This window comes from Sminthopsis crassicaudata, chromosome 3, assembly GCF_048593235.1.
Source record: "Sminthopsis crassicaudata isolate SCR6 chromosome 3, ASM4859323v1, whole genome shotgun sequence".
NCBI classification, from domain to species: Eukaryota; Metazoa; Chordata; class Mammalia; order Dasyuromorphia; family Dasyuridae; genus Sminthopsis; species Sminthopsis crassicaudata.
This window is the reverse complement of record NC_133619.1, coordinates 271,402,734-271,428,149: the sequence shown is the minus strand read 5'-3', so window position 1 is coordinate 271,428,149 and position 25,416 is coordinate 271,402,734. Positions and strand designations below refer to the sequence as shown.

Here is a 25,416-nt window from a genome sequence, read left to right as displayed (position 1 = left end):
TAAATTGTATTACAATAATGATAGACTTGAGATTTGCCCTAAGGATGAGAGTAAAAGAGATCTGCAATAAATGGCATTTGGCAAAATGGAACTATTTAGTTGTGTATGTAATAATTACTAAAATGAAAAAAAAAGATATTCCATCTATTAAAATTCTGCCCATATTTTAAGATACAAAATCAAGGTAGATTTCCTACACATAACCTTTTCTACCTACCTCCTCCATTTATTGGTCTTTTAATTATGTTCACAGACAGTAATAGTACTACTAATGATTATACTTTATTATGTTTTTAATAACTTGCTCTTATCTCTTCCTGAGTTCTTATCTCTTCAAGTATATACCAGACTCTTTGAGGGAAGGAACCTAAAGGAAATTCTATCTCCTCAGGAGCTGGGACTCAAAGAAATTCTCCTTCAGACTGGAACAATGGGAAATGGAATCTTTTCATAGAAGCTCCTGATGAGGTCTGAAGACCTCAGACTTGGGAATCTCCTTAGGGGCACTGAATTGTGCTATTTTTGTGCTTATATTTCATTGCCTGTCAGAGAATAGACACTTAATAGATATTCACTTGCTTTTTCAGGAAGATTATGCTAGCAATATTAAAAGGCATGGAACCTGGCTTCTGGAGGGGAAAAGAGAGCCAGAAGAGAGGACTACATGGGGTGGCAAAAAGATAAATGCTTCATAATTTATTCTATAGCTAACTTTTTCCAAGGGAAAATTACAATAAATAAAGTAAAAGTGTTCTGACATGAAGTAAATAATCATTCTCCAATTTATCTTTTTGGTGGATCCAAATTTTACCTACACTGCACTGGATTTCTCTTAAGGTAGAGTATCTCTAAAGGCATTGTACAGTCAAAACATTTTCTGTGTTTACTATTGTCAGGACTTTACTCTCTCCTTTGAAAGCAAAAAAATAAATCACATGATATGTTAAACTTTGCACATTTATACAAGTTGAAAATGCATACTAGCAAACACACAGTAAGGATTTATGAAAAGAAAACTTGTCAACTTCTATTACAAGTAAGGCAGAATTTTGCTTGTAGTTTAGGAAAAACCACATCTCATTCTGGCAAGCAACATGTTTCATTAAAACTAAAAGTCTATGTGGTTTTGTCTTTACAGACTAATTAAGAACCCGGGAAGGGGGGTGGGGGAGGAGGGGAAGGGAATTCTTCATAATCACCTTTGAGTTTAGTTTATAATCCTGAATATAGCAATAGAGAAGGGAAAAAAAGCCACTCCCCAGTACATCACACAAGATAAAAAAGATTATAGTCCTAAAACTGGAAGAGACTAAAAAAGTCACTTATACCAGTCCCCTCATTTTACAAACAAGGACCAGCAACCTTTTTATAAGGTTACATAGGCAGCAAATGGTCAAGAAAGGATTTGTTTTCTAACTTCAAATTCCATGTCCACTATTCTGAAAAGCCTCTGAAGGTTTCCCAATTTTGGTTTTGTGACACCACCAAAAGGTTTCCAACTATTTCAGAATTGTTACAAACTTATCAAAACAAAATTAAATTCTCTTTGTTTTAATTGAATAAGTATTATATGGCACAAAACACTTTTTGGAGAGAGAAGGAACTAGTTGATGTGTGACAGAATCACAATAATAATTAATGTCACCTACATAAAAAAGGGAAATAAGTGTCAGAGAGACCTACCAACAAACTGCTCAAATTAGTTAAGAGGAAAGTCCCTCAATAAGTTAAGTAAATAGATAAGTGGTGAAAAAAAGCAGAGCTGAAGAATAATGGACTCATAACTTTTGAAACAGGAAGCAGACAATGAGTCCGAATGGAAACACATTCAATATCAGTAGCTGAGAACGACTAGCAAAGCTATGTGTGAGTTAAGAGGCTCTGGATTTATCTGCTCTGACATTTTTAAAAGACAGCTTAATTGGATTATATCTAATTCTATTTTAAAATTTTTCCACTGTAGTGCAAGCAACCAGATGCGAGAGGAAAACAACAAAATAACAGAGGCCAATTAAATGACTAATTAAAAAAAGAGTTGATCTTTATCTCCAAGGGCAATAGACATGTTACTTGATTCCTCCCTATTAGTACCTACAAAACAATTCAATTAAACAAGCATTTTTTCCAACATGTGAGGCACTGTGCTAGGCACTAGGGTGCCAAGATATCTAGCTGTCTATAACAATTCAATGGAATTAAGGATAAGAAACAAAGACAAATAGCCTGGACAGAGAGAATGTGATGAATGTAGCAAAGTTCAAAAGGGAAGAAAGACATCTGAAGAGGGAAAGAAAATTTAGCTGGAGGAATTTAAAGAGAGCTTCAAGAAAAGGATGGCCGAAGGGCCATTGTAAGGCACAGTTACCAAGTGATAGTAAACATGTCCTATATAATGACTAAGGTTTTTGCTTTCATGACAAATATGACAATTCAATTCACTTCAGTTCAGTAGATATTATGGAGATCCTAATATTACCTACAAGACAAGAAACAAATGGCAAATGAAACACATCATTTGGTCTGGGAAACCTCACAATTTAATGGGAGGTTAGCTTTTTCAAAGGAGGATAGCAAACAGAGGAAATGACAAATAGGTTAAATTTAAAGAAAACGAGTTTTGCTTTGAAAATATTAGCTTTTGCATTCTTTAACTTCTAGCCAAAGTGAGCTACAGTCCATTCCCCATTTCTCTCTTGCTCTGTTATTCCTGTGCCTTTGTTCATGTGGTCACCTTCTTCTTTGAATGGTTGTATCTCTCTATTAAGGCACTCCTTTTTTCAAGGCTGGGCTTTCTTCTATTTAAGTTCTACTTCCTTTATGAAAGTTTTTCTAACTCTTTCTACTAACTCTTTCTATGGAAAAGTGAATTAATATTTCTGAGTCATAAGTTAATTGAGGTCAGAGTCTACATCGAATCTATCTGTATACACAGAGTGTCTGGCATTGTATGTGCTTCATAATAGTAATCACTGACTTTAAATAGGTTATATGATTTTCCAAAAGCCTTACAGGTAATTAAGTGGAAGAGTTAAGATCTAAACTCAGATTTCAAACATGGCACGTTCCACTAAATAAATCACTTCTTCATACCTCAGTAGAGGTCTCTAAAAAGAGAAAATAATTGCTATGAGCACTCCAAGCTTAAGAATTCCAGGGATAGGAAACTTCTGGCTGATGTACCAGGCACACTGAATAAGTGGCAATACAAAGAGAATCTCAGTATCAACCTCAGTTTAGGTTGTATTCAAAAAGAATAATAAACTCTTAATTACTTTGCTGCAGATAACCTTGAGCCATGATGGAAAGGAAGCTACAACTATGGTAAAAGTCTATTTATTTCTTTTATGTAATGATTCTGATATTCCTGTTATTATTACTCATTATCATTGTTTTATATTGGGAAATATACAATGAACTGTAACACATCATCCTTCTCTGGCATTCAGTTTTTCCTAAGGGAGAAGACAAAGTATAAGATTTTTGATTTTTGACTCATTGCATATTTGATTAACTCGGAACTACAACAGTACTTTGAAAGACTATTATAATATTTGCTGGAGTTTTTGTTTCTTTGTTTTTTTTTAACCTGCCATAAAGTCCTCCTCCAATGTTGCCAACACAAGTTTGTTAGATGCTAAGAGACTCAAAGACAAAAACTAAATAGTAGCTGCCTTCAAGGACTATACAAGTTGTAAGCTGATGAATGTAATATCTCTATAAATAAGCATAATGCCATTCAATTGAACTGATATTTTAAAGTGCCTACTATGTGCTAGACACCAGAAATGCAAGGAAAAAACTTACATAGCCTCTATCCTAATGAAACTTGTGTTCTTCTAGAAGAATGCAACACATAACCAAGTGGGCAAACACAAAATTATTTTTTAAAAAAAGGATTTTCAAGAGGCAAATAAGTTATTTATAACTTAGAAGGGTTAGGGTAGCAGAACAGACATTAGGAGGTGGCAGCTGAACTGAGATTTCATAGAAACTGGAGATTATCTGAGGAAGAAGCAAAATTTTTTTTCTATATATGGGAGCACTAAACTGACTGGACTAGAGAACAAGCAGAGCAGAGTCATTTGAAACAAGATTTTAAATGCATAGAAACTGGATTGTGGAGAGCTTTAAATTCTTTTTTTTTTAATGAGTTTATTTTTAATTCTAGAGGCAACAGGAAGCTATAGAAGATTTATGAGATAATGACAGGTCATATCTGTATTTTAGGAACATTGACTTAGCAGATATGTGAAGGATAATGAAAGAAAAAACTGGAGGCAGAGAGCAAGATGTGATGAACATTAAACTATTCTATAAATTATGAGTGAAATTAGAATGGCACAGATAAAAAAAAAAGGATGGGCAAGATGTAGTGACTGATTGTATTGAATGGGGAAAGATGAGGGAGAAGGAAGATCAAGAATAAGTCCAAAATTGTGAATCTGGATGACTTAATCTATCAATAGAAATCAAGAAGCCTTTCTGGGAGAGACATGTGTTTGTGAAGGTGGGAAGTAGAAGTCTGTTTTGGAAATGTTGAGGTTGAGATGCTTATGGGATACACAAATAGAGATGTACAGCAAACACTTAGTAATACAAGAGAGCTAGGATGCATGGGCTAGGAAAGGTTTGGTTTCATGGATTTTAGAGTCCTCTGAAAAATGATATTAAATGAGCCATGGGAACTGATGATATCAAGGCAGAGAATGATATGAAAATAGAGAAAAGAGCCTATGATAAAAGATTGGGCGATGTCTACATTTGCTGGGTGGAAAAAGAATGATAATCCTGTTGAATTGCTAATTAGTTTATGGAATTTTGAAATGTAGTAGTATGCCCATTTCTTTGTATACTCACTAGGAAAGACCATGATGGTAGCAAGAAGTGAAGTCACTATCATATTTTAATAAGAGGTTGTAGGGATAAATGACACAAAAAATACAGAGGAGGGATATAGAAGCAAATGACATGGAGACAGGGAGAAGGTGGAGAAAGAAGGCAGACAGAAGAGAATGAGAATGGAGAAACATGGAGAAAAACCACAAATATAGATTAGAGTTGGGAGCACTACACATCAAGGAAACAGATGAAGATGGAAGAGTACTTATAGAGGTAGAATTTAAGATTTCACTTTTATGGTTTTCAGATGGGACAGACTAACCTAGGGGCTAGTTCATTGACACATCCAAATAATCTCAAAATTGTCAGTAAAACTTTAACATATCCACATTATCTCAGAGGTTCTCCTGGCCTTACTGTGAATGTCTGGTATGATATATATATCATAGGACCAAAAGGCTGTGACTGAAAAACCTAGATAGCGTCTTCCGATTTAATGCATATAACCAGGATATGACTTTTGGTTAATATGTGATATTGCAAATTATGCTCTTTTGGTCTTTGGGATTGTGTACATGACTTCTAGGTTCTAGGTTTGCAATCTTATTTCCTGCTATTATTCTTTTATAATGGCTATTTAAAAACTTACTATACAAACAAGAAAGGGGATAGTGGTCAAGGGGAACAGAACAAAATACAATTTGAATACACCAGCAATGGAAATAGAGAAACATCAAACATGGGAGGAGAAGTAGAGGGATGGGCTGATTAACATGAGGGTACTAAATAGATTTGAAAGCTATAGGTCAAATAGAATAGGATCTGATAAAAAGTATGGAGAGTGATCAGTTAAGGGACTGCTGGTGATCTTAAAGAGAGCAGTCTCAATTGAGTGATGAGGTCAAAAGCAAGTTGATAAAATATTGACCTGCAAGTGAGGAAATAGAAGCAATTAATATGAGCAATCCCTTCTATAGAGAAGAGGTATAGGACCATAGTTTGAAGAGACAGAAAGGGCAAAGTGAAGGGTTTCTTTTAAGAACTGGGAAGACCTGGGCATATTTATAGGCCAACAAGGAAAGGAGCTAGTGGATAAAGAGATGGAAGGTGGAGGACATGGGAGAATGACAAGTGAAAGACTCAAGCTATATGAGATATTAAAGAGTGAAAGAAAAAAAAACTTCAAAGTCTATGAAAATAAAATCTTTTCATCCCCTAATACCATTCTACCAAATCTATCTACCCTTTTCCTAAATGTAAAGACTATGGTTTGAAAGAATTGTATTATTATCTAAAAGCAACATTAATTCATCATATAAGTCTGCTGTATGCAGAACCAACTTGCTAGAATTCTAAGCTAGAATGAAGTTATTCTCTTTTTCTGATATTCCAAGAGGCAATTAATTAATTTTTTACATATAGTCTCTAAAATCAGGAATATACAAGCAGAAAAGAAGCAAATGATAAGACATATTCCTGAAAGGCACACCCAAAGACCTCACAAATATCTTTCTGCTAAATTAGATATGGATCCACACTTAACACCATATACCAAGATAAGATCAAAATGGGTCCATGATTTAGGCATAAAGAGGGAGATAATAAATAGATTAGAGGAACAGAGAATAGTCTACCTCTCAGACCTGTGGAGGAGGAAGGAATTTATGACCAGAGGAGAACTAGAGATCATTATTGATCACAAAATAGAAGATTTTGATTATATCAAACTAAAAAGTTTCTGTACAAACAATATTAATGCAAACAAGATTAGAAGGGAAGTAACAAATTGGGAAAATATTTTTAAAAGTAAAGGTTCTGACAAAGGTCTCATTTCCAAAATATATAGAGAACTGACCCTGATTTATAGGAAACCAAACCATTCTCCAATTGATAAATAGTCAAAGGATATGAACAGACAATTCTCAGATGATGAAATTGAAACTATTTCCACTCATATGAAAGAGTGTTCCAAATCACTACTGATCAGAGAAATGCAAATTAAGACAACTCTGAGATACCACTACACACCTGTCAGATTGGCTAAGATGACAGGAACAAATAATGATGAATGTTGGAGGGGATGTGGGAAAACTGGGACACTGATACATTGTTGGTGGAGTTGTGAAAGAATCCAGCCATTCTGGAGAGCAATTTGGAACTATGCCCAAAAAGTTATCAAACTGTGCATACCCTTTGACCCAGCATTGCTGTTATTGGGATTATATCCCAAAGAAATACTAAAGAGTGGAAAGGAACCTGTATGTGCCAAAATGTTTGTGGCAGCCCTTTTCATAGTGGCTAGAAACTGGAAGATGAATGGATGTCCATCAATTGGAGAATGGTTGGGTAAATTGTGGTATATGAAGGTTATGGAATATTATTGCTCTGTAAGAAATGACCAGCAGGAGGAATACAGAGAGGCTTGGAGAGACTTACATCAACTGATGCTGAGTGAAATGAGCAGAACCAGAAGATCACTGTACACTTCAACAACAATACTGTATGAGGATGTATTCTGATGGAAGTGGATATCTTCAACATAAAGAATATCCAACTCACTTCCAGTTGATTAATGATAGACAGAAATAACCACACCCAGAGAAGGAACACTGGGAAGTGAATGTAAATTGTTAGCACGACTGTCTATCTACCCAGGTTACTTATACCTTCAGAAGCTAATAATTAATGTGCAACAAGAAAATGGTATTTACACACATATATTGTATCTAGGTTATATTGTAACACATTATAAAATGTATGGGATTACCTGTTATTGGGGGGAGGGAGTGGAGGGAGGGAGGGGATAATTTGGAAAAATGAATAAAAAAAATAAAATAAAATAAAAAAATCTTTCTGCTTTCCTTGCTTAAGAACTACATGTCAGAGAACAATGACAGGAATGAGATCTCACATGAACATATGCTATTTTATGTTGCAGCAATTAAAAGATGACCTCTTCCAGTTGTGCTTGAAACTGGCCTCTGAAATGTCAAAAGATAAAATGCCAGTCTTAGAAAAATTGAAAACTTTCCATGAGTACCTGTTTGGGGTGTGTGTGTGTGTGTGTGTGTGTGTGTGTGTGTGTGTGTGTGTGTGTTTGTGTGTGTGTTTAATTTTAATTTGGAGATTAATCAGATAGCCTTATAACCAAAGGAACCTATTTTACCAGTTTTATAGCTACCATCTGTGAATAATCACTACAAAATGAAAATGACATCTCCAAAACATAAGACAATAAGTCTGCAATATATTTGGAACCAGAGATGTTCACACAAAGCAGGGAAATATAAATCACATCTGTAATTACGAAGTAAGCTACTATTGGGCTATGCTATGATAGATAAGAAATCAGTAACTGATAAACATCAACTATATATCAGATAAAAGAAATTCAAAGATGACCCCTTTAGAGAAATAGATAGATAGGTGGATAAATCAAACAGTTTCTGCCCTTAAGAAGCCAGCATAATATAAGATAAAGCTAAAGATGATCTACATTATTAAAAATTTAACTAGAGACAAGGCCAAGGAAAGTAGGAGAAACTTTGTTGTTCAGTTATTTTTTAGTCATCTCTGACTTCATGACCCCATTTTTTTAGCATAAGATACTGGAGTAGTTTACCATTCCTTCTCTGGCTCATTTTACAGATGAAGAAACTGAGGCAAACACAGACAGTGTTGACATAGCTAGTGAGAAAGCGGGCCCAGATTAGAACTCAGGAAGATGAATCTTCCTATTTATTTCATGTCACCTGGCTGCCTCAAGGAGAAATTATTAGTCTCTTAGTTATATAATCTAAGTATGTCATGTAAAAGCTAAAGAACATATGTTATCAAGTTTGTGGAGAGATTCATGCATGGGTCATTTAAGGTCACTTTCAACTTTAAGTTTAAGGGAATAGGAATGCCCAGTATTTCCCCAGGAAAGCTTTATTTGTTTGATTTTCCAGTTTTCAGGTAACTAGAGAAAAGAACAATTCAAGTCATCTGGGAAAGAGGGATGAATCAGAGGCTCTTCTCCCTTAAGAGGGAGACCTGGTGGTGGATGTCCAGCTATGGTAAACCAGGTGAAATTCTGAGATCAAATGATCAACTTCAAAAAAGTTGGTTAGAAAAGTTCTGAGCAGAAGCATCTTTGGATCCATATTTATAAAAGTTGAACTACTTATTGCCCAGCCTCTGCAATTTTATTGCCATATGTATATGAGCTCTATATAATTATGCTTATATTCAGTAAATATATTTAAATATAATTAAAATTTTGTTTTGGCTAAATTCTCATTATCATCTAATTCAGCCCTTTCATTTCACATTTGGCTTCCTTTTATAAGTAGCTTAAAAATGAATTCATCACAATAGGCATCTTCACTTAGAAGTGATCATCTCAAAATTATGTTTGTTGGTCCACTCTCTGGACAAAGCTCCACTATTCCTAATGAACAACAATATTAGTATCACTTTCTGAGAAAATATTTCATTCATATCTTAAACATAGCCACTCCATGATATTCTATTCTTATTAATTATGTCATCTCAAGTATAATCCATTGCACACAGTTGTTGGTCTGCTAAGATTCACTTTTCAGAAATAAAACCAAAAAAATCTTGGAACTGAAAAGGAAGTTTCAAAAGACAGCATTATTAGATGTGCTTATTTCCCTGACTTAAGACACTAATATCTTATTACTGTTTAATATATATATATATAATACATTTCTTATATGCAACTAGAAGTCAGACAAGTTATGGGACTTGCATGGGTCTATGCAGCTAATAAAGTGTAGAGGGAAGACTAGAACTTAAGATGTCACTGTGCCAGTGTAGTGCACTTCCTCTTTACCATGCTGAAACAACAAAATGAAATAAACATAAACATATAAGGATGACTGACTTGTTAAGGGATAGTATTGCTGTTATTGATATTTTTAGTAGAGCAAGATGCTTTTAATATTCCTAATAAAATAAAATGAAATATTTTGTGAGTATGGAATTCTGGATTTGGAAGAGACTGCTACTGGTCAAATAAATCCCACCAACATTCAAAATAATGCCTCCTTGACCCCACCCTAAATGAATTATTTTTTAAATAGAAGAACACTTGGCTAATATCAAGAAGGATTTTAGTCCTTAACACCTCCAGGGAACAGCCAACTGGCCTAGACCAAAGTTTCGGCCCATTCAGTCACTTGTTTATTCTCAAAGCAAGAGGATTCAATTATATGGTATTATGGCCAGACAAGAAGGGTAGATTAGTATGAAGGATTAACTGTGTATCTTTTTTATAGAGTACAAAAAGGAACAGTAATAGTTGGCTGCCACTGGAAACTCTGCCTAGTAACCTGTAGCTGGATAAATTTAATTAATCTGCTTCCTTCTCAAAAGTAGTTATGTTCAATGCCTATAGCTGGTGATTATATAAGATCTAACCTACTTATTTATCTACTACACAGGTTGTGTTATGATGCCAAAACATTTGAATGAAAAGTAAAATATTTAATCATCCAGATAACTATAAAATTCCAGACAATAGCTAAAACATATTATAATAATAATTAACGACTAGCATGTATATACTGCATTAAGTTTTACAAAATTCTTTACCTATGCTATCTGGCATTGTTTTTAAAATATTGGGATAACTTTTTTAAACCTTTTTCTGTGGATATTTCAGGGTTATGGACAAATAATTTAGTGGAGATATCAATGCAATAAAAGATAATCATAATCCTTGCTATCATCTTAAATACTTGGTATTCATTAATTTTAATTCCCTACAATGAAGCAAATCATAATTATGTTAGGTATGCTATCCTCAACCATTCTACTGTGCACACATTAGTCTAATTTTTCCTTAAGAGATGTTAAAAATCATTTATTATTATATATCATAAGTAGATTGCCTGAGGGGCAAATAAGCTTGATTACTGACTCATTTCCTAGTCACCCACATACAAAGCAACTATCCCAAATTCAGAAAACGTTCTGAATCTTGACTGGTGATAAAAGATGCACAACTTTGAATAACTGAATAACACAACTGAATACATGTGTAACTTCACTGAATATCCTTCTCCTAGTATACTCTCCTTCATTATCAATTGAATGACCTACAAATCTATCAGATAATTTAAAGGAAATGGATACTTAATGAAATAAAGTACTTTCAAGCATTCCTGATAAAAAGATAAGAGCTAAATAGAAAATTTTGATATTTAAACACAAGACTCAAGTATAAATAGGTAAATAGAAAAAATAAATAATAGGCTATTCAATAAGGTTAAACAGTTTTATATGAATTAGGGCAGTTAGGAATATACATAGATAGAGGGCAAAGCACAAGTGTGAGTTGACTATAATGAGATGATATTCAAAAAAAAATAAAATTAAGGAGAAAAAGGCATGCACTGGGGGAAGGGAAAACAGAGAGGTAAAATGAAGTAGATAATCCCACATAAAAGTAGTATGAAAGAGCTTTTATAGTAGGGAGGAAGGATAAGGGTGAAGTGGTGGGCAACAGTTGAACTTAAGTCTCATCAAAATTGGCTCAAAGAAGAAATAAGATAAGCCTTTAACTTGGCATAGAAACCTATCTTACCTTATAGGAAAGTAGAAAGGGAAGGGGATAAAGGGAAGATATAAGTGAGTATGAATTGGGGAAAGGAGGTGATCAGAAGAAAAAAAAAAAAACTTTTGAGAGGCAGGATGAAAGGAAAGTATAAATGAGGAGGAAGAGAGAGAGAGAGAGAGAGAGAGAGAGAGAGAGAGAGAGAGAGAGAGAGAGAGAGAGAGAGAGAGAGAGAGAGGAGAGAGAGAGAGGAGTGAGAGAAGCAGAATGGAAGAAAATAAGCAGTCAGTAATCATAATTGTGAATGACAATGGAATGACCTCACTCATAAAACAGAAGCAGATAGCAGAATGGATTAAAAACAGAGTCCTGCAATATGATGCTTACAAGAAACATACTTGAGGCAAAGATATACATGCAGAAAAAGTAAAGGGCTGGAGGAGAATCTATTATACCATAGATGAAATTTTTTAAAAAGCAATCATGATCTCAGAAAAAGCAAAGCAAAAACAGATCTAGCTAAAAGAAAGATAGGAAAGAAAATTATATTTTGCTAAAAGGCACCATAGACAATGAATATTATCAATAGCATGATCTTCAAAATCTTAAAGGAAAAGTTAAATAAGTTATGAAGGAAATAGACAGTAAAACCATATTAGTAGGGGACTTCAATGTGCCCCTTTCAGAAATAACTATGTCAAACTAAAAAATAAGAAAGCTAAGGAAATTAATAGAATTTTAGAAAAGTTAGATATGATAATCCTATGGGAAAAATTAAATGGTGATACAAAGGAATATACCTTTTCTCTTGCATTCTTTTCATATCATAATGCATTGAAATTTATTCAATAAAGAACTGTAGAAATATGAACTAAAATGAATTAGAAACTAAATAATTTAATCCTAAAGAATCAATGGGTCAAAGAATAAATCATAAAAATAATAATTTCAATAAGGAGAATGACAACAATGGAACATCATACCAAAATTTATGGGGTGCAGCCACAGCATTACTTAAGGGAAAATTTATCTCTGAATGCATTCATCAATAAACAAAGAAAGAGCAGATCAATGAATTGGGCATGCAACTAAAAAGCTAGAAAAAAGAACAAATTAAACACCTAATTGAAAGTCCTAAAAATCAAAGGAGAAATTAATAAAATTGAAAGAAACCATTAAACTAATAAAATTAAAATTCAATAAAAGAGATTAATTATAAATTAATTTTACTTAAAAAGAGAAGTAAACCAAATTACCACTATCAAAAATCAAAAGGGTAAATTCACTTAGTGAAGATGAATTGGAACAGTTATTAAGAGCTATTATTTTTCCCAATTATATGCCAATAAATCAAACAATTTAATCAAAATAGATAAACATTTACAAAAAATATAAATTTTCCAGATTAATGGAGGAAAAAATAGAATATTTAAAGAATGCTCTTAAAAAAGAAATTGAACAAGTCATTAGTGAATTCCTCCAGGAAAAAGCCCCATAACCATCTCGACATACAAATAAATTCTACCAAACATTTAACGAACAATTATACTACATAATACATACTATACTAATACCATATAAACTATATGCAAAAGTAGGCAAAGGAGTCCTTCTGAATTTCTTTATAACACAAAAAATGATGCAAATGTAAGCTAAGAAGAGCAAAAATAGAGAAAGAAAACTCCACACCAATTTCTAATAAATATTAATGTAAAAATTGAAAATAAAATACTAGCAAAAATATTACAACAATATCTCACAAAGATCATGCACTATGATCAAGTAGAATTTATATTAGGAATGAAGAGATGGTTTAACATTAGGAAAATTATCAGCATAGTTGACCATATCAATAGCAAAACCAATAGAAATCATATGATTATCTCAATAGATGTAGAAAAAACTTTATACAAAATATAATACTGATTTCTACTAAAAAAAATATTAGAGCATGGGAGCTCTAGAGAATTAGAAGCATGGGAATAAACAGAGCTTTTCTTAAAATGATAACCAATATCAATTAAAACTATCATCATCTGTAATGGGCATAAACTAGAAGCTTTCCTAATAAGATTCAGGGTAAAACAAGGATGTCTGCCATCACCCTTGTTATTCAATTTCCAACACCAACCAATACCAACAATTATAGCTGTAGCAAGAGAAAAAAAGAAATTGAAGAAATTAGAAAAAGTAACAAGAAAACAAAACTATCAGTTTTTGCAAATTATATACTTAGAGAATGCTAGAGAATAAACTAAAAAAATTACTTGAAATAATTAACAACTTTAGCAAACTTGCAGGACATAAAATAAACCCATAAAAATCATCAGTATTTCTATATATAACTAACAAAGTTCAGTAGCAAAAGATAGAAAGACAAATTCCATTTAAAATAACTGTAGACAACATAAAATACTTGGGGGTTTACCTACCAAGACAAATCCCAACACTTTTCACACAAATAAAGTCCGAACTAAATAAATGATAAAATATTAATTTCTCATGAGTAGTCTGAATAAAAATAATAAAAATTACACTTATTCAGTGTCATAACTAAAATACAGAGAGAGACAAAGACAGAGACAGAGTCAGAAAGACAGAGCAACAAAGAGAGAGCAAAAAAAAAATGACAAAATTCATTTGGAAAAACAATAAAAATATCAAGGTAAGTCATTGGCAGGGATGGGGGTGGGGGTGAGAAAGGTGGGTGGGTAAGGTGAAAGAAAATAGCCCAACTGTACTAGATTTCAAATTTTATTATAAAATAGTAATCATCAAAGCAATCTGGTACTGGCTAAGAAACAGTGGTGAATCGGTTGAATTGATGAGATATACAATACACAGTTGTAAATGACAATAATAGTTCAGCTTGATAAATCTGAAAACCCAAGATTTTTAGAACAAAACTCATTATTTGATAAAAATTTCTGGGAAAACAGGAAAGCAGTTGGGCAAAAACTAGGTATAAGGTAATATCCACACTGTATATTAAGATAAGGTCAAAATAGACATAAGATTAGTCATGAAAGTTAATGCCATAACCAAGTTCAGGAACATAGTATAGTTTACTTGTCAAATTTGTGGATAAGAGAAGACTTTATAACCAGACAAGAAATGGAGATATGCATAGTTGAAAATTTTGATTATATCAAATTAAAATGATTCACATACATAAAATTTTGGAAAAATTATAAGGAAAGAAGAAATCTAGAGGTGAGTGGGAAATCTGTAGAAAGTATATTTGATAAAGGCTAATTCCTCAACTATAGAGAGAACTGAATCAAATTTATAAGAATACAAGACATTCCCAATTGATGAATGATCAAAGAATATGAGCAGGCAGTTTTCAGATTAAGAAACCAAAGCTATCTAGAGTAATGGGGAAAAATGCTCTAAATCACTATTGATTTAGAAAAATTGCAAGTTAAAACAACTCTGAGGTATTACCTAACACCTATCATATTGGCTAAAATGACAAGAAAGGAAAATGATAAATGTTGGAAGGGATAGGTGAAAATTGAGACACTAATCCACTGTTAGTAGAATTATGAACTGATCCAACCATTCTAGAGAACAATTTGGAACTGTGCCCAAAGAGCTATATATCTGAGCATACCTTTTGTCCCAGAAATGTCACCAAAGAAATTTTTTTTAAAAAAAGGAAAGAACCTACATTTACAAAAATATTTACTGCAGCTTTTTTGTGATGACAAAAATACTGATCTTTTTGAGAATGGCTAAATCATTGTGGTATATAATTGTAATAGAATACTATTGTGTTACAAGAAATGACAAGCAGGATTCTTTTAGAAAAATCTGGAAGAACTTACATGAACTGATGCAGAATGAAGTATGAGTAAAACCAAGAAAACACTGTACCAATAAAAGCAATATTGTATGATGATCAATTGTGAATGACAACTATTCTCAGCAATTTAGGGATACCAAAGAAATCATGATGAAAATGTTATCCACCCCAGAGAAAGAACTGATGGAGTCTGAAAGTAGAAAGTAGCATGATATTTTTGCTTTCTCTGTATTTTGTTGGTCTCTTCTTTCAATATGACTGAAATAGAAATTTGTTTTGAATAATTGCATGAGTAAAACAAGTATCAAATTGCTTTCTGTCACAGAGAACAGAGAGATTTGGAAGCTCAAAAAAATTTTAATGTTTAAATTAAAAATAAGATAATACCAAAAAAAGGAAAAAGAAGAGAAGAGAAAAAGAAAATTCATGGATTTGGGAGGGAGTCCCTTGTGTTAGAAATAGCAAAGAGGCTAGTGAAATTGGATCACAAAGTAGGAGAATAGAGGTGTTATAAAGTGTAAGAAGGCAGGAAAATGCCAGATAATGAAGAGATTTGGACACTAAATTGAGGAATTTAAATTTGATGCAGGTGATAAATAGAAGCCAATGAAGTTGGCAGAAGAATGTGTGTGACATCAACAAACCTGCACTTTAGGGAAACAGCTGAGTGGAAGATGGACTGAATCGAGGAGAGGCTTGAAGTAGGAGCCACATAGCTATTGCAATAGTTCAGGTGTGGGACGAAACGTGCCTGCTGAGTAAGAGAAGGGGGATGTACAGAAGAGATATTTTAAAGGTAAAATTGACAAGCCTGACAACATATTGGTTATGTGATAGAGGAAGAGAGTGAAAAATCAAATATGACAGTTAGGGTGCAAATCACTGGAGGGACAATAGTGAACTTTATAGTAATAGAAAATTTTAGAAGGAATGAGGGTTTGGGGACAAAGATTAGTTCTATTTTGGCTGAGTTTAAGATGTACATAGGATGCCCAGTATGAAATATCTTGGGAGCTGATGAGATCACAAAGTAAAATAGTATATAGAAGGGGAAGAGAAGAAAGCCCAGGACAGAACTCTTGTCAGAGTGCCTTGGATAGCAGGTATGACCTGGATAAAAAGATGAAGCAAAGGAGCATGAGAAAGAACAGGTAAGTTGGAGGAAAAATAAGAGAAAGTAGTATTTCTTTTTTTCCCCTCTTTAGTGACATTCATTCTCTCTCTCTCTCTCTCTCTCTCTCTCTCTCTCTCTCTCTCTCTCTCTCTCTCTCTCTCTCTCTCTCTCTCTCTCTCTCTCTCTCTCTTCTTTAAAAGCATCTCAAAATTACAATCCAAATGTGATGGTTCCTCTATCTTTGATGAAGAAAATAATTTGCTCAAATGTTTTCCATTTTTCTTCTATTTTCCATTTTCATCCTTGATTGCTCTCAGTATGAATTTTATTAGTTGAACTTTACCAAGCTTTCTTTTAGACAGTTATATGCCCTTTTTTCTTTCTGCTTCATAAGATGACATTGCTCATAAATGTCCATCATCCTTTTTTATACTAAATTTCAAATGTTTATATTCTGAACTTGTATTCTTTTTATTGCAATATTTTGTGCATGTAGGTAAAAATAAAATAAAATTATATTTTCTAGAGTTTTGTATATGTTTGTCCTACTTTAGTACTATGATATAAAAATTATGATTTTTAGAAAATTAAACGCAATAGTATAAAATACACAGTACATTGAAATCTTAGTGGTTCACTGAAATTCTCAGATGAGTATTCAGACAACCCCAAAATTTCCAAAGAATTGTCTAGTCCCACATCCTTTGTTTTCTCTAACTAAACAATTTTATATTATATATTTTTTAAAAATCATGTCTCAAGCTTGAAACATGTATCCATGCAATGTATTACAGGAAACTATGAACATAGTTTCAGATGTGCTTGGGGTTGAAGCTAATATAATATTATCATTTGAACTTCAATCTTGCAGTTTCTTATATTACCAGAATCCTTCAGAAGGAATGCTTACAGCTGTCTGTTTTATGATAACATTTCTAAGATTAAGGCTACCAAAGACAAATTTTTTAAAAAAAAAAAGCTTAGAAGATTAGAGCTATTAAAGATAGCTTTGGAAATAGGCATTAATTTTTACATTTGAATAGGGTATATCCTGCAAAGGAGGAACCATGTTGATTCTCCAGTTTATGGAACTGAAAAATTGCTGATAGTTGATTTGTTCCTGGCTGTCTTCAAACCTAAAAACATAAAAGTTGATACACAAATTAATTCCATAGTCAGAACTGAAGTAAATGTCAAAATAAATTGTTAAATGTTAAAATATATTGCTTAAAGATATATATATATTCATATATTTGTTTAAGTGTATAAAATACATAAATATATTTTCTAAACTATAAAATATTTATTATAAATAAAAATATATTGTTTAAATAAAGTTATACACTAGCCAAATGTAAAGGGCTAGAACTGAACAGGTGCACTTAACAGAGATAACTTAGCACTTAAGGCTAATTACCAATTGTACAATTCTCTATTAACATGCTTGGAGCATGACCCTACTCAACTCTGTGCTGGCTCGATCTGTGAGTGTGGACAAAGAAGGGGAAGAGGGTGGAGCAGGACAAGCAGGATCATTCTTGGGCAGTGGAGAGAGAGGAAGGAGGTGTGTAGATTCCTATATTTAATCCCCTGATGGCAACCCCAAAAGACCAAGAATAAAGACTTTTGCTTATCCTGACTCTGGCTAATTCTAAGATATCCAGGGTACTAATGCGGGCACAACATCCAAAGAAACTAATCTTATCTAAAAGTATGTCATTTTATGGAAACATGTATATGTGTGTATATATATACACATATACATATGCATATGTATGTATATATAAATATATATATAACAAACATTCTTAAAAACCTACAAAATTTTTAATTCAGTGTTTTCCCTAATAATTCTTCAAAGCATTTCCAATTTCATGTTTAAAAAACAACCGACTATTTTTTCAACCTCATTTTTCCACAGTTTAAAAAACAAATTAAAAAACTCTAGAGATGACAACACTAATATTTTCACAAATATATTGAGGGTGATCAAATGGAATCCACTGTGCATACAAATGCAACATAAATAATTCTATTTGATTTTCCATTTATTCTTTATAGGCCTTGTCTGGATATGGTTATTTGCAAGTTGTTTCCTCCATTATACTATGAATCCCTTGAAAGCAGATACTGTAAGTCTTGCTTTGTATCCCCAACACAAAAGAAGGCCCTAAATATTTGTGGACTGAATGATTTTCAATTTTTTTGCATTCAGCCTCTATGTCACTGTTATATTTTATCTAAAGGATGGTCATTTATGGCTTAATTCAATTCACTAGAAATTTATCAAAGGCCTACTAAGTGCTGAGCACTCTTTTAGAAGTTGGAAATTATAAGAATAAAATCAGGCTGAACCATGAAAGACCTTATGGGTTCTACAGATAGGACAGAGAAGAGAATGTATTTCAGAGATTGGGGATGGCCAATGTAAAAAGGAAAGATCAAATAGAATTCAATTGAAATACAGAGTGTATATAATGAACCCAGAAATATAATAATAGTTCACTTGTTTCAATTGTGTACGACTCTTTGCAACTCCATTTGGAAGTTGGAGATATGTTGTCATTTCTTTCCCCAGATCTCCAGATCATTTTATAAACCCTGAGACAAACAGGATTTGACTTGCCCAAGGTCACATAGCTAGTAAATGTCTGAAAAAATTTGAACTCAGGAAGATGAGCCTTCCTAACTCTAGGCCCTGTATTCTATTCATTGTGCCATCTAGCTGCCCTGGATATATTGGTTGGAGCTCACTTGTGAGAAGCTTTAAATATTAAACAGAAGAGTTTGTGTGGAGTTACATAGAATACCATATTCTTGAGCCAGGGGATGTGGGTTCACATCTTGCCTTTGATACTTGATGTGGGACTTCAAACTTTTCACTTTGCCTCCCTGGGCTTTGTGCTCTTAAAAACAGGTTATCAGTCTAAGTGGCCTCTGATAATTATGTGAACTGCATGGAGGTAGACTCTAGGAGTGAGGGAGAACATATAGGAGGCTATTGTAATATTCCAGGTGAGTGTGGATGAAGTTCTGAACCAGGTTGGTATTCATTTAAGTAGCAAGATGGGGATGAGTGAGGGAAATGCTGTGCTAGTATAACCAATAAGGCTGGGTGTCTATTTGGGTATGGTCACTGGGTAAAAATGAAGAATAGAGAATATGTCTAAGGTTGAAAAACTTGAGCAACTAGAAGAATTATGGTAGAACCTGGGAAGTTGGGAGAAGGGGTATGATTTAAGGAACAGATGAGCTCTGTTTTTGACATGATGAGTTTGAGATTCCTAAGGGACAATGGCATGGCAATGACCATCAAGCAATGAAGACATGGAGCTGGCACTCAGGAGAGAGAGTAGTTGCATTCCTGTATTTGGAAGTCATCTTCTTGGAAATTATAATTGAAACCATATAAAATGATGAAAATGACAAGAGAATGATTGCAAAAAGGGAAGAAAACACAGGGAGAGAACTCACATATGGGGCCATAACATGATGATCGTGCAAAGAAAACTGGGAAGGATTATTCAGATAAGTAGGAGAGACAATGGGGGAAGGCTCTTTCAGAAAAAACAAAAAAACAAAAACAAAACTATGTTGTAGCAAGTAACCAAGAGAAGGATATTATCCCAGCTCCTTATCTTGAATATTTACTTGAAATTCACATGTTAGAAGTACAAGGAACAGAATTAGAGAAAAGAAAATTATTTAATCAAACAAACAAAAAAGATTTGACTTCTAGACTAGGAAACTGAAAGATATCAGTTTATTTTTTCATTAAACTATTTGTTTGGTATACTATATCATGGGGATAATAACTAAAAGTGAATTTGAATGAATATGCATGAAGAGAGATTCGAATTTGAATTTGAACAATGGAATGTAAGTCTCTTCTCCACAGAGTGTGTCCAGGCTCCTTTACCATGATCATACCTTAGTTCTCCATGCTGAAACCCCACTCCAACTCTGGAGCTCACACCAGTACTCTCCACCAATCTAATGTCCTCTTTCCCCAAGGGTTCCCAGGCTAGCCATGTTTTATTCTCCTTTTTTCTTTAATATATTATTATTATTATTTGTTTACTTATTTTTTGCTGAGGCAATTGGGGTTAAGTGACTTGCCCAGAGTCACACAGACAGGAAGTATTAAGTGTCTCAGACCAGAGTTGAACTCAGGTGTTCCTGACTTCAGGGCTGGTACTCTATCCACTCCACCAACCAGCTGTCCCCATCTAATTCTCCTATAAATTGCACTTGAAGTTGCTCCATCACATTTCTCACTTGTCTGGTACCTCTGTATCATGACCTCACCCAAACATATGGATTGTTCAATTTTTTTGTAATTGGGTTAATTTCTTGGTCTATTAATCTAAGCATTTTATATTTTTATAAATATTTATTCATTTTATTTTAGCTATTTATCTTTTAAAAAAATATATTAACCCAAATCTGAAAGCTGGACATTACTGTCATTTTTCCTGGTAATTCAATTAAGTTTCTTTTATGTGTTCAGATGCATGTACTACTAGGTAAATATGTATTAAGTGCTTATATTATTTAAATAATAACTAAACTTATCTGGAAGAACAAAGATCAAGAATATCAAGGGATTTAATAAAAAAAATTATGAAGGAAGGTGAACATACAATAGCCATATGATATCTCAACCTATATTACGTAATAGTAATCATTAAAAACAATATGATGACTACTGGGCTTGTATCCCAAAGAGATCTTAAAGAAGGGAAAGGGACCTGTATGTGCAAGAATGTTTGTGGCAGCCCTCTTTGTAGGAGCAAGAAACTGGAAACTATGTGGATGCCCATCACTTGGAGAATGGCTGAATAAATAGTGATATATGAATGTTATGGAATATTGTTCTGTAAGAAATGACCAACAGGATGATTTCAGAAAGGCCTGGAGAGACTTACATGAACTGATGCTGAGTGAAATGAGCAGGACCAGGAGATCATTATATACTTCAACAACAATACTGTATGATGATCAATTCTAATGGCCGTGGCTCTTTCCAACAATGAGATGAACCAAATCAGTTCCAATAGAGCAGTAATGAATTGAACCAGCTACACCCAGTGAAATAACTCTAGGAGATAACTATGAACCACTGCATAGAATTCCCAATCCCTCTATTTTTGTCCACCTGCATTTTGGATTTCCTTCACAGGCTAATTGTACACTATTTCAAAGTACAATTCTTTTTGGACAGCAAAACAACTGTTTGGTCATGTATACATATATTATATTTAATTTATACTTTAATATATTTAACATGTATTGGTTAACCTGCCATGTGGTGGGGGGGGGGGAAGAGGGGAAAAATTAGAACAAAAGGTTTGGCAATTGTCAATGTTGTAAAATTACCCATGCATATATCTGGTAAATAAAAACTATTAAAATAATTAAAATTTTAAAATAAAAAAGCAATATGATACTAGCTAAGAAATAGAGTGGTGGAACCATGAATAGATTAGGTATACAACAGAATTATAAGGGGCTATAGTAATCTAGTGTTTGATAAACACAAAGGCCCAAGATCTGGGGATAAAAATTCACTATTTGATAAAAAACTGCTGGGAAAATTAGAAAGTAGTTGATATAAATCAACATCTCACACTATATATCAAGATACATGAAAAATGGGTATATGATTTAGACATAAAGGATCATCCCATGAGCAGAATGGGGAAGCATGGAATAGTTTACCTGTCAGCTCTATGGATAAGAGAAGTATTTAGGATTAACAAAAGATAGAAAGCACTAGGGAATGCAAAATGAATAATTTTGATTACATTAAATTAAAAAGATTTTGTACAAACAAAACAATACAGTCAAGATTAGAAGGAAAGCAGAAAACTGGGGGAAATTTATAGCAAATTTCTCTGATAGAGGTCTAATTTCTCAAATATAGAGAGAACTGAGTTATATTTGTAAGAAAATGTCATTTCCCAATTAGGAAATGATCAAAGAAAATGGATAGCTAGTTTTCAGATGAAATCAAATCTCTCTGTAATCATGAAAAAAAAAATTCTAAGTCACTATTGATTAGAGAAATGAAAATTATTTTTAAAAAAACTCTGAAGTACCAGTATATATCTGTCAGATTGATTAATATGACAAAAAAATAAGAAATATTGGAGAAAATGGGAGAAAGTTTGTGAAATTGCAAATTGATGCAACCATTCTGGAGAGCAATTTGGAATTATGCACAAAGAGATATAAAACTACATAACCCTTTCACCCAGAAATACCACCATTTTGTCTTTATCCCAAAGATACCAAAAGAATGAAGAAAAGAAGCTATTAAAAAAAGAAGTACAGAATTATTTATAACAATTCTTTTTGTTCTAGCAAAAAAAAAATTGGAAATTGAGGGGATACTCGTTAATGGCTGAATGGAGAATGTTTGAAGAAGTTATGGTATATGATTGCGATGGAATATTATTGTGCTAAAAGAAATGATGAGCAGGGTGCTTCCAGGAAAATCTGGAAAATTAACATGAACTGGTGCAGAAATAAGTGAGCAGAACTAGAAAAACATTGTGCATAATAGCAATAGTACATGATATTCAAATGTGAATTTTGTTATTTTCAGCAATTCAATGATGTAAGATGATTCTAAAGACTTATGAAAAAGTACACCCATCCCCAGACAAAAAACTGAGTCTGAATGCAAATCAAAACATATTTTTAAACTTTATTTTTCTTGGATTTTTAAATCTGTGGGTTTTTTTTTTTCACAACATGACTAATATATATCAAATTGTCTGACTTGTCAAAAAGTGGGGAGGGAAAAGATAAGAGAATGTGGAACTCAAAAGTTTTTTAAATGTTAAAAAAATTACATGTAATTGGAAAAAATACTCAAATACTAATAGTATTTCTTTAACTATGATATATTTAAGCATAATGTAGCTTTGTTGGGCATGTCTTAATACATAACATTTCTTTGTTGTCTTTGTTACTTTCTTCTAGTTACTCATATTTTTAGCATCAAATTTTCTATTGTGATTGTGTTTTGAGAACAGTTCTTTTTGGGACTCTTAGGGAGCTTTGTTTAGTTCTGGATGCTACTATCACTACAAACTGGGTGGGCTGGATGGGATTAAGACCCCTTTTTCTATCTCAATTCCTGATTTCTGTGTCAGGGTTCCAGTGGTCTTCTGTTGATTCTTGCTTAGGCCAGTCATTTTTTTTTTTCTTGCACGATCCCCAAATGATTGATTGTGTCTACTGCTGTAGTCTTGTCAGATTCCCAGGGGATGTTGAAAATCATTCTACAAAATCCCTCATCTTTCCTCTGCTCCCATGCTGACCCTAAGGTGTTGAATTGACTCTATTATAGCTCTCATTTCTCTGAAGAGTGCATAGTCAGATCCTATGACCTTCCACAGCAAAACAAGGGAGCTGCTTCCATTTCCCATTTCTAGTTGGCCAGGCCAGGCCCAGGATTTGACTTCAAGATCTCAGGGATAACTGGAGCTCATGTTGACTTGTGACTTCTCCCTCCCTTTCCACCCCAATTCAAAGAGCCGACTAGCTTCAGAACTATTTATAAGGTATTTTCACTGGTTTCCTCAATTCTATTTCTCTTCTCATTTCTATTAACTTCTATGTTTTACTGAGCTTACACTGAGTTCCTTAGCTCATCTTTCCCTTCTCAAATAGTTTTTCCTTGCATGTCTGGAGTGATAAAGAATCTTACTATTGTTTCTTTTCCATTTTCTTCATATGAAATCTTTTTTTATATTATTTATTGGGATTTAAAGGATAGAATCGGCTTTCTATAACCTTTCAAGTTGTTATCTTAACCAGAAGTTCTCAGGGAAAAACTCTACTCTGGTACAAGCCCTCATGCTTTGGTTATAGCAATAGTCTGATGATGGATCTGATTGCTTCAAGTCTCTCCCCTCTGAAATCCATCCTCCATTCAGCCAGCAAATGATTTTCCTAAAGCACAAGTCCAATCACATCACCAACATCTATCCCCACACACACACTCAGGAAACTCCAATGGCTTCCTATCACCTCCAGATCAAATACAAAATCACCTATTTGGAGTTCAAGGCCCTTAATAACCCACCCCCTCCTACATTTCCAAAGTTCTTACATCTTACTTCCTGCCAAATACTCTTTGAACCAAAGAGCCCAAAGTTTGGGCTTCCTGGCTGGTCAATGAACTGGGCACTTCATCTCTTGGCCATAGACATTTTTTCTCCCAAGCTTAGCATACTCTCCCTTCTCATCACTACCTACTACCTTCCCTGATTTCTTTTTAGACCCAAATAAAATCCTGTCTTCTATTGAAGGTTTTTCCTGCTCTCTTAATTTTGGTATATTACTTTTCAATAAATTTAGTGTATTTCCTCTCAATTACTTCTTATTTATATTGTATATAGCTTATTTGTTGCATATTATTTTCCCCCATTAGATTGTGAGCTTCTTAAAAGAAGGGATTGTCTTTTGCCTCTTTTATACCGTTAGTGCTTAGTACATAGTAGGCATTTAATAATGGAACTTAATAAATGCTTATTATTTATTGACTTTGACTAAATTCTACAGATTTCTCAGCCCCAAAAGGTGCTAATATTCTTTTTAGTTAAGCTTCAAGCAAGACAGCTGCAACCTATGCAACCTTCTCAGAGCTTCCTAGCAACTTCCCCCAGAGTGTTATGATCCACACCTTCAGCAAGAGGGCTGTTGGGTTTTCTATTAAAAAAAATTCACTGGGGAAAACCTTTTAAAAGAAACCTTATAAAAAGCAAACCATGAAAAAACAAGTTAACTCACAACCTAAAGCCTTTTCTTTATTTTTTTAGAAAACAGAACACAGAAAGGATCATTGAGGAAATAATAAAAGTTATCAATATTAAAGAGAAATATAACAAAATGAAGTCATATTGAAAAAGCAATTAAAAGAAAGTGGTGGTCGATTAAACCAGTAGGAGGGAAATAGAACACCCTGAAATCCTTTTATTCATCATCTGGTTAATTGAAGTTTCTGGGATTTTGCCTTCACTTGCTTCTAACCACTGTTTATTCACTGGATTTTGGCACAAAAATCATGCTAACACA

At 33.4% G+C, this 25,416-nt stretch overlaps 1 protein-coding gene across 2 annotated transcripts in view; it reads right to left on the bottom strand.

Moving 5' to 3' along the window:
- Window positions 1–25,416, bottom strand: part of EFHC2 (EF-hand domain containing 2) — a 241,330-nt gene that overhangs the window by 4,696 nt on the left and 211,218 nt on the right. For both annotated transcript variants that reach the window (XM_074300803.1, XM_074300804.1), the window contains one exon: window positions 17,360–17,462. In XM_074300803.1, coding sequence (XP_074156904.1) covers window positions 17,360–17,462 — 103 coding nt within the window. The remainder of the gene's footprint in view (window positions 1–17,359; window positions 17,463–25,416) is intronic.